Below are 12455 nucleotides of genomic sequence, written 5' to 3'. Positions count from 1 at the left end.
TCCGTGTGAAACTGTTCAGAATCTTCCTCGCAGTAATCGCAGGAGGAGGATCCTCGGCCGCTGGTTCAGGACAGGAGTGTCGGCGACTCACAACACCTCCTCCTGGTTTAAAGCGGTATTACATGTTGGTTAGCTTCAATTTTTCATCATCATCTAAGAATTTAAATAAATAAACATCTCTGTGATGAAATAATTGGTGGTTTTTAGTCGTTTTGTTGAGTTGCTTTTGGCTTTTTGATGCTCTGGAGCCACATGTGGCTCTTCAGCCCCTCTGTCGCGGGTCCCTGAAGCTCATACATGAACAAACACCAGAGTCCGATTCAGATGGACTCCGATCTCTTGGCTCCGAAAAAAGGCACAGCTAATTCGAAAGTAGCAAAAATCAAAATAAATGGTGGAAAAAATGAAAAACATCTTAAAAAAAAAAACTAAAATTATGAGAACTTTTGCAACAACAAAGGCTTTAAAATGTGAAGGGAGGAAACACTCAGTGCTGCTTAACAAGGAGCCAAAAGGGTCATTTCAGAAACGCTTAGTGAAACAGCTACAAACAAAAACAGCTGCAAATGAGGTGTTTAACTTCCTGGATTATGATCAAAACGTCAGGAAATGAAGCTAAGACACAGTTTTTGTGCGTGCTTCATGACCATATATGGATATACGCCGTGCTGAGGCCTTCCAACCAGGAGTCCCTCACTCCGGGACAGCCGCCGTAAAGACACAACCAGGGGCCGGACTGGCGCTCACGTCTCGATCTGATGTGACGAATGAGACGGGCGAGCTTCTCCGCCACCGTCTCCTTCAGAGACTGTTTCTGACGGAGCGGGACTTCGGTTTGAGGCCCGAGCGAGAAAGCAACCCGGCGTCGGAGGTGCGATCGCACTCGGCGGCAGTGTGAAACGGCGGCGCGCCGGCCGCAGAAAAAAATCCCATCAATCATTCCTCCAGAGTCGCTCTGAGTGTGACGACGACAACACGGCGCTTCTCCCTGCCCTCCTGCTGCTGCAGCCTGCAGACAGGCAGTGGAATCAGGGCTGGGGTTTCAGACTGTGGAGCGCACACACACACACACAGTGTGTGCACGTACCCCGGTTGCCACACAAGTGCAAACAAAGTTGATGATTTTAATCACCCTAACATGCCGAGAACACAAACACACCCCCAGGGTGTAAATCAATTACTGCAGAGCTCATACACACACCTACTTACACACACTACACTACGCACACACACACACACACACACACACACACACACACTAGACCAATTTCGTGTATTTTATTTATTTATTTTGTTATTTTTTTGAACCAGTTTCGAGAGCTTTCCATGTGTGTTCTGTGTCGGCACAATCCCAGCTTTTGCCATCACACACACACACACACACACACACACACACACACACACACACACACACACACACACACACACACGCCCAGAAACATGAGGCGAATGTGAGGATTTGCTGACCACTCCTTTGCAGCTGGCTTGAAGCGGTGGTTGTGAGACTGACAGAGGCGGGAGCGCCGTGTCTCCGCCGCCGCCGCCTCCCGTCCATCAGGGGAAGTGATGCAATGACACCACGCATAATGCAATCATCACACATTTCCATATGAAAACAGCTCCAGCCACCAACGGCCACAGAAGAAATCCATAAGCATGAGTGAAATCTTTCACCTGGAGCTTTGTTCTCCGGTCTAATCAGGCCCGGCCTCGCTCCGCGGCGAGCGTCTGGAACGCAGAGGTGCGTGGCGGTAACCTTTGGTTGGAGCGGACGCACACGCTCGCCGTTAAAACATGGGATGTTGGCTCCCGACTGTGCTGATGGAGCCATCATTATGATAATACGGAGGTCTGTCATAATTATCTGCTAATTGACTGCCTAACGAGGTGCTGCTCATTAGAACGCTCATTAATACTCCATCAGCACCACTGATAGCGGTAATCACTGAGAGCCGGCTTCAAGGTCCTACCGGGGGGGGGGGGGGTGTGTGTGTGTGCTCTGCTCATACATGTATTGTTTCATACCGGTGTGATATCTATTTACTGAGCATTAAATTCTAGTTGTATGGAGGTGCAGTGGTTAGCACTGTCACCGCACAGCGAGAAGCAACCGGTTCAATTCCAGGGTGATGCCAGCCAGACATGTAGGACCTGATAATAAAGTCAACGATGTAATCATTTTCAACGTAATAAAGGCACCAGTGTAGTAATTTTTTTTATTTTTTTAATGTACCAATGTAAATTTTTTAAATATTTTTGGCCTTTTTCAAGGTGATAAAGGCTACCAGTGTAGTAATGTTGGCCTTTGTCAGCGTAATAAAGACAATTTTGATCTTTTTTCAAAATAATAAAGGCAATAATATAATAATTTTGGCTTTTTTTCTGACATATGATGTAATAAATTTATAAGTTATTTGATCAGTTGTTGTAATGTTTTGCCAGTGGTCAATAAATGACAGAAGTAGCATTAGAAACATTATCAAATATCTTAACTGCAGCCATTGGTGTGACAATACATAAATAAAACAGCTTTTTTGGGGGGGCAATGAAATCATTCACGCAGGCTTTGTGCAGTTTTCGTATGAAAAACAGTTTAGAATGAGAAAAGTTTTTATTATTATCATTCAAAACAGTGAAGCAGTAAATGAGTCGTCATATAAAACCCGTGTTCTGACTTTAAGGAATCTCTTGATCTTTTATTCCGTTATTGTCACGTTGTTTACATTCAGAAGGGATCAAGTGGATCATGACTGTTGCTGCCTGCTTTCCTCTCTGTCTGTACGTTGCATCGTGTTGAACTCGTTGATCAGATGAATTTATTTCTGCGCCAGATGAAGCGGTTTTCTGCTCCCGATCGGGTCCACTGGTGCAGCTCCTGCTTCCTCTCTTCTCTTTTGTTTCTCTCACGTTCTTAAGCTGGTGTGTTTAAACTGGACTTACTGGGAGACGTTTTTTACTCTCACCTTTTGTGCTGAAATGAGAGTTTCTTCAAACTCTTTCTTCATTGCCTCCTTCATCTATTTGTGTGTGTGTGTGTGTGTGTGTGTGTGTTCTGCAGGTATGCCCCTCAGTCTGGACTGCAAGGCGTTTTTCGGCTACAGCGGCGAGAACAGGAGGCCGATCATCTACTGGATGAAGGGGGAGAAGTTCGTGGAGGAGCTGGCGGGACACATTAAAGAGAGTGAAGTCAGGTAAACGCTCCGGACCGGAGGGAATCCAGACCTCGTCACACGAGACACACACCAGTTTTCATCATTTCAAGTGCCGAACAGCTTTCATGACACTTCCTCAAGCTGTTTACTGAGAGCGAACCGGCACGTGCACGGCCGCCGTGTAATACGCCGTCTTATGATTTATGGCTCGATCCGGCGTCTGTGACAGCTTTCCTCTCAACTTCTCTGCCAAATTATGAATTCTAATAATAAAGTTAAATTGAATTCATTTTCTCCCCTATTGGGACCAATTCCATCGCTCGCTGTTGAGGGAGGGGGAAAGCCGTGTTGTCTGCGGGGCATCACATGTCATTAGAGCAACCGGCAGGAAACCAGCAGAACGTGTAGAAGTTCACAGCTTTCACGTGAGGAGCGAGCGCGACGCCGCAAATGGATTCATAGAGCAGCTTCCCTTAATGTCGTTTCAGTCCATGAAACACCGGCTTGATCAAAAATGAGTCGCTTCAGTTGCTTTTTGTGTCATAAGGATCAAACCAACGGTGGACCGGGGGGGGAGTTTCTTCTAACTGTCCTCCTGGAACATCTCGAAAATGAATCCCACTGATCCAGACCAAGGTTTTAGTCAAGACAGTCTTCACTGAGAAGAGTGTGCACAATGCAGAAATCTGGAATCCATTGTTTTTGAGTCAGTTTCAGAAAAGGAGCTTCTAAAACTTTGAGAAACCGTTTTTCACAGAACGTCATCTCAGAGACTCACAACGACAAAGACACCAAAACAAAGAAAGCTTGTTATTTTTATGGGAAAATGTTGACTTTGTTCCCATTTTCAAGTGCGTTTCGGGTGTCTGTTTACACAGTAACGGTGCTCAGGGTCACTGAAAACGCTCCCACTCTGTTTAATCGAGGGAAAAGCAACTTTTCCTCGAGAGTGGTTTCTCCCGGTCCAGATTCCCTCGGGACTTGATGAGGAAAACATGTTGCACATCACTTCCTGCTCAGAGATTGACCACAGATGGCTTCAGTCTCTGTGTTCTTTGTGACTCTTTAGCTCAGCTAGCTCACTGCTGCGACGGCAACATCAGGAAAGCCGGATGAAACGTGCAAAACGCCAAAAGAGCAGCGACGTCTGAGTGTATCCGGAAGTGTATCTGGTGAACGCCTCTTTCATCGTTGTCACAGTCTCTCATTAAGACCTGAAACCGGCCTCACTGAGGTGGAGCGGCAGGCCAGAGGGCTGCTGTGCTGAGAGCTGAGGGCGGCTGCAGGTTTGTCCCGCCGCCCTTCGTTTTCTCTCGCCAGCAGAGGTTTAGTTTGGCTGTTAACCCTCCTGATCGCCGCTCGGAGCCTCTTCAGCTTCTACCCAGTACGAGTGCAGGTTCATTACTTCTTAAAGCACATAATAACAGACGGTCTTTCAGAGCAGAGCCTGCTTAGTTTCTCTTAAGTGCAGTAGTTGTACTCTGCCAGTTGCAGTTTGGCGCGGACCGGCCGTTGATTAATGTACCGTTTACCATGAGTCCACTGCTTTATTGCTCTCTGTGTTACTGTTCGCTTGGCTTCTCTTGAGAGGAGCTCCTGACCAATCTAACGCTCCGACAAAACGTGAGACAGCGGGGGAAAGGCCCTTTGAGGCCCCGTTTGCACATCGTTTTTGTGTTAAAAAAGAAATCGCAGCCACTGAAAATGCAACTTTTTCAAAACGGCTCTGTCTCTGTGTAGAACATGAGTTAAAACTTCTCCTGCTCATGAACAAGTAGATGGACGAGTCAACAGTCACCCATCAGAGCAATCCAACATGGTCGTCTGTCCATATAAATGTCCGTCTGGCCGTCGTTGTTGATGGTTTCTCATAAAAACTGTGCTTTTTCCCGTTAAACGTCTTGTAAACGAAGCTTTAACCAGGAGCATCAGTAGCTTCACCATCGAGGCTCAGAGGAACCGAGCCACATGTTTGGTCCCGTCACATTTCATGTCTCCAGCTGAACAAACCAGCGATAACGCCAATGTTTAGCACAGAGGTCAGAGGTCAGGAGGGCTGGGTTAGCTTCCCGGCAGCAGAGGCAGATCACTGCTGAAGGGGGCGTCCATGTGGAAGCAGCTCGCTGACCCCGGACTCTGGAAAGGCCTCCTCTGACCGCCGAGCCGCCTCCCGGCCTCGGAGGAAGTTCAGCTGGTAAAGCAGCGTTGAAGAGGAAGAGAACGGAGTGTTTAAACCTGAAACTAATCCTGCCCCGTGGCTTCAAATTAACCTCTGCTTGATGAGTTCTCAGTCTTCCAGTCCTGTCCTCTGGCCGTCTTCCATCCGATCGCCGTGCTTTTTTTTAATTTTTTTTTTTATGCACATTAATTCGTCCAAGCTGAGCCACCGGACGGTGGCGTCCGGCCGCCGTCTCACTGAGAGAAGTGTTGATTCTGTCGGCTCATTATCGCTCCGCGAGCTCTCAGTCCGCATGCAGGGCTGCCGTCTTTCCAAATCCCCGCTTCTGTTTTTCTTTAGGAAGATGTAAATCCATCCTCTAAATAATTCAAGTATTTCCAGGCGGAACAGACCAGAAAACACAGACGATATGGAAAGGCCTGAGTCTGAGCGGTATCATCAGTTTTCCTCCAGCTGCTGGGCGGAGCACTGCCTCATCGCCGTGCGGCTCGCCACGTTTCTGCAGCTCGGCTATCACAGCTCACAGTTCGTTCATGTGCAATGAATTCATAATTACGGCGTTTCCACTTGGGCCAGCGCTCGCGCCGTCTTTTCACTGGAAGGCAGCTCTGGCCCACATGTTTAGCCATGCGAGGACGCTTCTTTTACCTGCTTTAAATTCACTTCAGCCGTCCAGTCCGCCGCTGTCCGAACCCACTGTTTTAATGGGTTTCTTAAAGGAAAGTTGTATCTGCTTCGCTCAACATTTGAAATTTGAAATGAATGCCTTCTCCTTTGGAAAGAGCCGTCTCCGATTTAATATGGAGGGTTTTTTTAGAGGAGAACGCCAACTTGCAGTAAATGTAGCTTCAGTGTGATGAAGAACACCTTAAAAAACAGTGTCTTGTAATTTATTCAAAGAAACGCAAGTTTTAAATCCAAAATAAATAATTTTATGTGTTTCAGTATTAAATTACGGGGAAAAGAGCTGTGGTAGGGTCAGCTGTGTGTGTTCAGCTCAGTTTACACCACATTTCAGGAGAAAATGCAGATTTTTAGTTTCAGAAAAGTTATAAGTTTACGCGACATTGATCCACGAAGCAACAACAGACTGAAAACATCTAAAAGACTGATCCAGGGGAGAAGCAAAAACACGACGAGTCTGTAAACTCAAAGAGAACGCCACATCAAGCTGCATTCATATACAATTAATATCAGATCTTTTCAATTCCCATACATGCAGTCATCAGTCATTTCACTAATGGAGCTGTGTGGATCCTGTGGAGTCGTCTGTCGAGTAGCGGTTAAAGACTCGTTCTGCAGTTCAATTTTTAATGCTGCTACAAAATCTGAAAGAAAAACAGAGACTGAGTTCTGCTCTTTTTCCAAAGGGAATCTGCTCTGTAGTGTATAAACCCTGCAGGACCTTCAGCACTTTAGCCTTTACCTGATCTAACAGCGTTTCACAGAGTTCCATCCTCCATCGATCTTCCAGCCCTCTCTTCTGTTTCCACAGCTTTGACTTTGTGGGGAATCATTCAGATGTTTTTACCCACATTCAGATGTATTTACTGTACTCCGCCATGTTTAACACCTTCTATCACATCTCATATTGTGTTTGTGTTGCTCCATACGTTCTGTCCATGACAAACTAAAGCAAACACATGGAAATGATGCTGTTTGCAGGGAGTAATGCCTGCATTAACCCCAGTTTAAATCCTCCAGTCTGCATCCTGCATGGTGCCTTTCAGCCTGTTAGCATGATGCAGTTCATCACAGTTTATCTTAACAAATCTATGAAGAATAAATTCCTGTTGCTGGTGGTGGTAGTTAGAGACTTTGTCTTACGTCTAAATAACATGTTTTTAAGTATATGTACATAAGAAACAGCAATGCAACACAGCTCATGTATTATGTAGCCATTTCCCTACGGCTGTGGTGTGTGTGTTCTCACACACTCCAATAAAGCCTGTTGGTTTCACTGCCTACAATATTTTGTGAGCAGTTATATGTTCAAGCATCAGTCCCCCAGAGAAATACGCAGATACAGAACATGTGTGTATTAGGACTGGAAAATACTCATCATGGATTTATCTTCTGTCTATGTAAATGTCGAGAGGAGGATTCAACCGACAGTCGAACCTCGGATTCAGGAGGAACAATGTGGTTTTTGTCCTGGTCTTGGAACAGTGGACCAGCTCTAGACCCTCCATAGGGGGCTCGAGGGTTCGTGGGAGTTCGCCCAACCAGTTCACATGTGTTTTGTGGATTTGGAGAAGGCGTTCGACCACGTCCCTCGTGGTGCCTTGTGGGGGGTGCTCTGGGAATACAGAGTCCGGGGCTCCTTTTTAAAGGAATACTCCGAAGATTTTGGACCCACGCCTTATCCCTATCATTTACAAAGTGAGATAAGCTCATAAATACCTTTTTTGTGTCTGTGCGTCCAGTGGCTGGATCCCAGCTATTAACATCATAGTTAGCTTAGCTCAACTGCGGGAGGTGAAGAGGAAACAGAGCCAGACTGACGAAAGTGGACAAAATACTCCTTCCAGTGGTCCAGGGGAGGCGTATTAGCACGTGAAGTAAATCCAAATGGTTATAAAACATTTTAAAAGACGTGTTTTCTTTTCAATCCATTAAAATAGCGTGTTGATACACACAGACCTGCACAAGCATAGTGCTCCACGGAAGGATATACCGGCGCACAGCGGCTGAGTCTATGGCTTCTACTGCTGTGCTCCGGTATATCCTTCCGCGGAGCACTGCACATGTGCAGGTCTGTGTGTATCAACACGTTATTTTAATGGATTGAAAAGAAAACACGTCTTTTAAAATGTTTTATAACCATTTGGATTTACTTCACGTGCTAATACGCCTCCCCTGGACCACTGGAAGGAGGATTTTGTCCACTTTCGTCAGTCTGGCTCTGTTTCCTCTTCACCTCCCGCAGTTGAGCTAAGCTAACTACGATGCTAACAGCTGGGATCCAGCCGCTGGACGCACAGACACAAAAAAGGTATTTATGAGCTTATCTCACTTTGTCAATGATAGGGATAAGGCGTGGGTCCAAAATCTTCGGAGTATTCCTTTAAGGGCCGTCCGGTCTCTGTATGACCGGAGTAGGAGTCTGGTCCACATTGCCGGCAGTAAGTTGGACCTGTTCCTGGTGCATGTTGAACTCCGGCAGGGCTGCCCTTTGTCACTGGTTCTGTTCATAATCTTTATGGACAGAATTTCTAGGTGCAGCCAGGAGCCGGAGGGGGTCCGGTTTGGGAACCACAGGATTTCATCTCTGCTTTTTGCTGATGATGTTGTCCTGTTGGCTCCATCGAACCTGGACCATGGTTCTCGACCGGAAGAAGGTGGCTTGCCCCCTCCAGGTCGGTGGAGAGACTCTGGAACAAGTGGAGGATTTTAAGTATCTTGGTGTCTTGTTCACAGTGGGGGACAGATGGAGGTGAGATTGACAGGCGGATCGGTGCAGCGGCTGCAGTGATGTGGTTGTTGTATCGGTCCGTTGTGGTGAAGAAGGAGCTGAGCCGAAAGGCGAAGCTCTCGATTTACCGGTCAGTCTACGTTCCCACCCTCACCTATGGTCATGAGCTTTGGGTCATGACCGAAAGGACAAGATCCCGGATTCAAGCGGCTGAAATGAGCTTCCTCCGTAGGGTGGCTGGGCTCCTTTAGAGACAGGGGGAGGAGCTCAGTCACCAGGGAGGAGCTCGGAGTAGAGCCGCTACTCCTCCACATCGAGAGGAGCAGCTGAGGAGGCTCAGCACCTCTTTAGGATGCCTCCTGGACGCCTCCCTGGGGAGGAGATCCGGGAATGTCCCACTGGGAGGAGACCTTTGCCTTCTTTTTCTTTCTTTTTTCAAGCTGATTCCGTCTTCAGTTGTTTGAACAAGTTTGACTCCAAAAATTTTCTACACTTTGCTGGTTTCTTCTGTGGTTTTGGTTTTCTGGGTCTTCTGTGTGTCAAAGTCTTGAGCAGGAAATGCTTGGCTATTATCTTCCTCCTCACACACACACACACTCACACACAGAAACACACACTCGCACACTCACATGGAGCACAGTTGCAGGAGGCCTTGTGTTTGAGATGGAGGTGAAAGTTCAGCCTCTGACTTGTCATTTTCTCCATCCTGGAGATTTAACAGTGATCTGCAAGGAAATGTATTGACATGCAGGAGAAATCCATAAACACACAGAGATCATGCTAATCAAATTCAGTTTTCTTTTCATATTTTAACCCTGGTTGTAAAATAACTCGATATAATCAACATCAGGGATGCAGATTCCACTGATCTCTGCTCTGCCGCTGCGCAGAGAGTCGAGGGAAACATAAATATTGAGAGGATTTGACTTGCAGTTCTTACTGGGATCACTCTCCGCTCAGAGTGTGTGTGCAGGAGTTCATTCTGGTGTGGAAGCCTCCAGTGACGGATAGAGCAGAGAAACAGAAAAGCTGAAGAGGAGAGGAAGCGGGCTGATCTCTGCTGGTCAGGCTCGGCCTCTGCGGACTCCCATGTGGTTCAAACCGTGAGTTTTAGGATCTCCTCCATCGCTGCAGGTCAGAGGGAAATGAGCCAGGAACATGCTGCGTGTTCATTTTTTGACTAATCCATGAACAATCAGGACAACTGAGCCAAAACCACAGCTGTTTCTCTCCTTTCTGGTCGTATTTATCTCCTGGTTCCTTTATTCCGATCTGCTGTTCGAACCTTTAACTCTCCCAGCCTTCAGTGAAAATGAGCTCCTTCCAGTCCGCTGCAGATTCAACAAGTATTCTACACGTTTATGCGAGACGAGGTTTTGTGCAGCGTTGAATCTTTCATCCAGCTAGCCACACTGAAGCTCGTGTGGTTTCTCCCCGATCTGAGCAACGCGAGGCGACCACAGCCAGTTCCTGAAGCTCTGACGCTCCACTCAGATCTGGGAGAGGAGGTTTCCTCTGTGGCCTTCACTTCCTGAACCCTGGCGAACCCTTCCCCTGCTCAAACAGACCTAACGGCGTCCTCCGCTCGGCTGTGAGAATGGAAATCCTGCCTTCCAGCTCCAAACTGCATTACATGTCTACTTAGATTTGAACAAAAAAAAGGTGAATGGTTGAATTCTTGTCACTTCATGCAGTTACTGTTATTTTTATTATAAACAGAGGAACACTGAATCAAGTCTTCTCACCTTCACCAGGAAAGACGCTTTGGCCTTCGTGGAAACCTGGTTACTCGCGTATTAAAAAGTGAGTTAACTTTGCGAGACGGTAGCTATTAAGCTATAAATTATTCATCAATTCAAGGCCCCTGGATACACTTTGGCTCATGAAATTATAATTGCATTATTTTAATGTGCTGTTTGCTAAACTTCTCCTCACGTACTGATTGTAAAGTAAATGGCTTGTTTGTATGAAAACTGAAAAATGTCGAACAGGAACGTGACGCTCCACAAGCTGGGCTGGATTTTTCCACTCGGGCTTTGGGTTCGCTGGTTGGATTCATCCATTCATTAGGATCAGTTGTTGGGTTTGCTCGTTCGGTTCGATTATTCGGTTCGATCCTTCTCTTTAAACCTTCCCCGCTTGCTGCGTTCAGTCAGAACGCCATTGTTCCTCCCAGTTCAGCAGCTGTGAGCGTCTGTCACTGTGTGGCCGCCGTTTTCAGGCCGCGGTGAAAGCCGTCGCTCTGCGTGCTGCGGCCCTGGTGACTCGCCTGTTTATCACTGAAACAAGTCGCCTGTAGCCAAAACGAGCCACCATACATATCCATGACGGGAGAGCCGCTCTGACAGCTATGACCATAAAACTTACCGTTGTGAAAAATGGCCGCCCGGCCGTGTTGTGGCGGGCCATCTGCGCCGAGCGCCGTGAATCTGCCGTCTCAGCACAGCGGGGCTGATCTCAGGCCTCCCTGCTGACGACTGAGCCTGACCTTAAATCAGGCTTAAAGGAGCATGATGTGACCCAAACATCAGCTCTTCCTCCCCCTCCTCCTCCTCCTCCTCCTCCTCCTCACAGGCTTTTAGAGGAGTCTGACCTCACCATAAGGAGAGAGGCTTTTTCCAGCTGTCGCCAGTGTTTTCCACACATGCCTTCCTGCTCCCTCCGTCCTCCTTTCCCCCTCGGTCTGTCCTATATACTCTCCTCTGCCACGGCGGACTCCTTATGCCTCCTCTGCTTTAATGGAGCAGCCTGAGAGACTCTGCCTGCCTCTTAGATTTACACGTTTCCTCTTCTCCCAGAAGGGAAGGGGGGGAAAAAAACCCAAGTTTATCTTGTGCCTTGTTTTCCTCTAAATGTTTAAAGAAGTAAATTTAAGCAGGAAAGATGTTTCCGTCTTGTGTACAGCTATCATCTGGTGTGTTTTTCCCGTCCAGGATCTTGAGGGAGCATTTAGGGGAGAAGGAGGTACAGCTGTCTTTAACGTTCGACGCCGTGGAGGAGGCGGACCTGGCCAACTACACCTGCTACGTGGAGAATCACATCGGGAGGCGGGGGGGAAGCGCCATCCTGCAGAAGAAAGGTACATTACTGATTGTTATGCTTTAGCCCTGAGAGTTCTCTGCATCTTGGAGAAAGTTTAGATTTCTCAGATGCAGGGGGAAAACAAATGCAATTCCAGGTGAAACGTCAGTCAAATGCATGGTTCAGAATGTGCCAGTTTCACCACGACACACCGTCGGCCTCAGCTTCAGCCGGAGAGTTGTCCAGTTCGATGTGTGTTACATGGGGCCTAGGACTGAGCCTTGATGAACGCCATGTGAAAGATGCTGAACATACACAGAAAGGAGGAGGAAAAATATTTTTTTCTTGCGGTTGAAAAATGTATCCAGGCTGTAAGTTTCATGATGGACTGAATTTGCTGCTGTAAAGCCCGAGAGGATCCGTCTGCTCTGACAGACTGAAGTCGTAGGTTTGATTTAAAGGTGACGTTTGGTAAATCTTTAATAGTTTCATTTTTCTACAAAAAGTTTATGTCTGATATGAGTACAACGAACTCAAAAAAGCACATCCCAGGCTTTGAGAACCTCTCACCTTCTGTGTTATTTTGTATTATTTCCCTCCTTTTGTTTCTGGAAACTCAGCATTGAAACTCAAACCTTTGTACTCAGGTGATGTGATGTGATACAGTGATTAGTGAAGTAAGGTTGAT

The 12455-nt window shown here is 47.0% G+C and overlaps 1 protein-coding gene across 1 annotated transcript in view; it reads left to right on the top strand.

The window, feature by feature from the left end:
* LOC115395533 (X-linked interleukin-1 receptor accessory protein-like 2) overlaps positions 1–12455 on the top strand; it is a 382855-nt gene that overhangs the window by 354233 nt on the left and 16167 nt on the right. Inside the window, exons 8-9 of the mRNA XM_030101111.1 lie at positions 3059–3191; positions 11680–11825. Coding sequence (XP_029956971.1) covers positions 3059–3191; positions 11680–11825 — 279 coding nt within the window. The remainder of the gene's footprint in view (positions 1–3058; positions 3192–11679; positions 11826–12455) is intronic.

Source organism: Salarias fasciatus, chromosome 2 (genome assembly GCF_902148845.1).
Source record: "Salarias fasciatus chromosome 2, fSalaFa1.1, whole genome shotgun sequence".
In the NCBI taxonomy this organism is placed as follows: domain Eukaryota; kingdom Metazoa; phylum Chordata; class Actinopteri; order Blenniiformes; family Blenniidae; genus Salarias; species Salarias fasciatus.
This window is presented reverse-complemented; position numbering and strand designations above follow the sequence as displayed.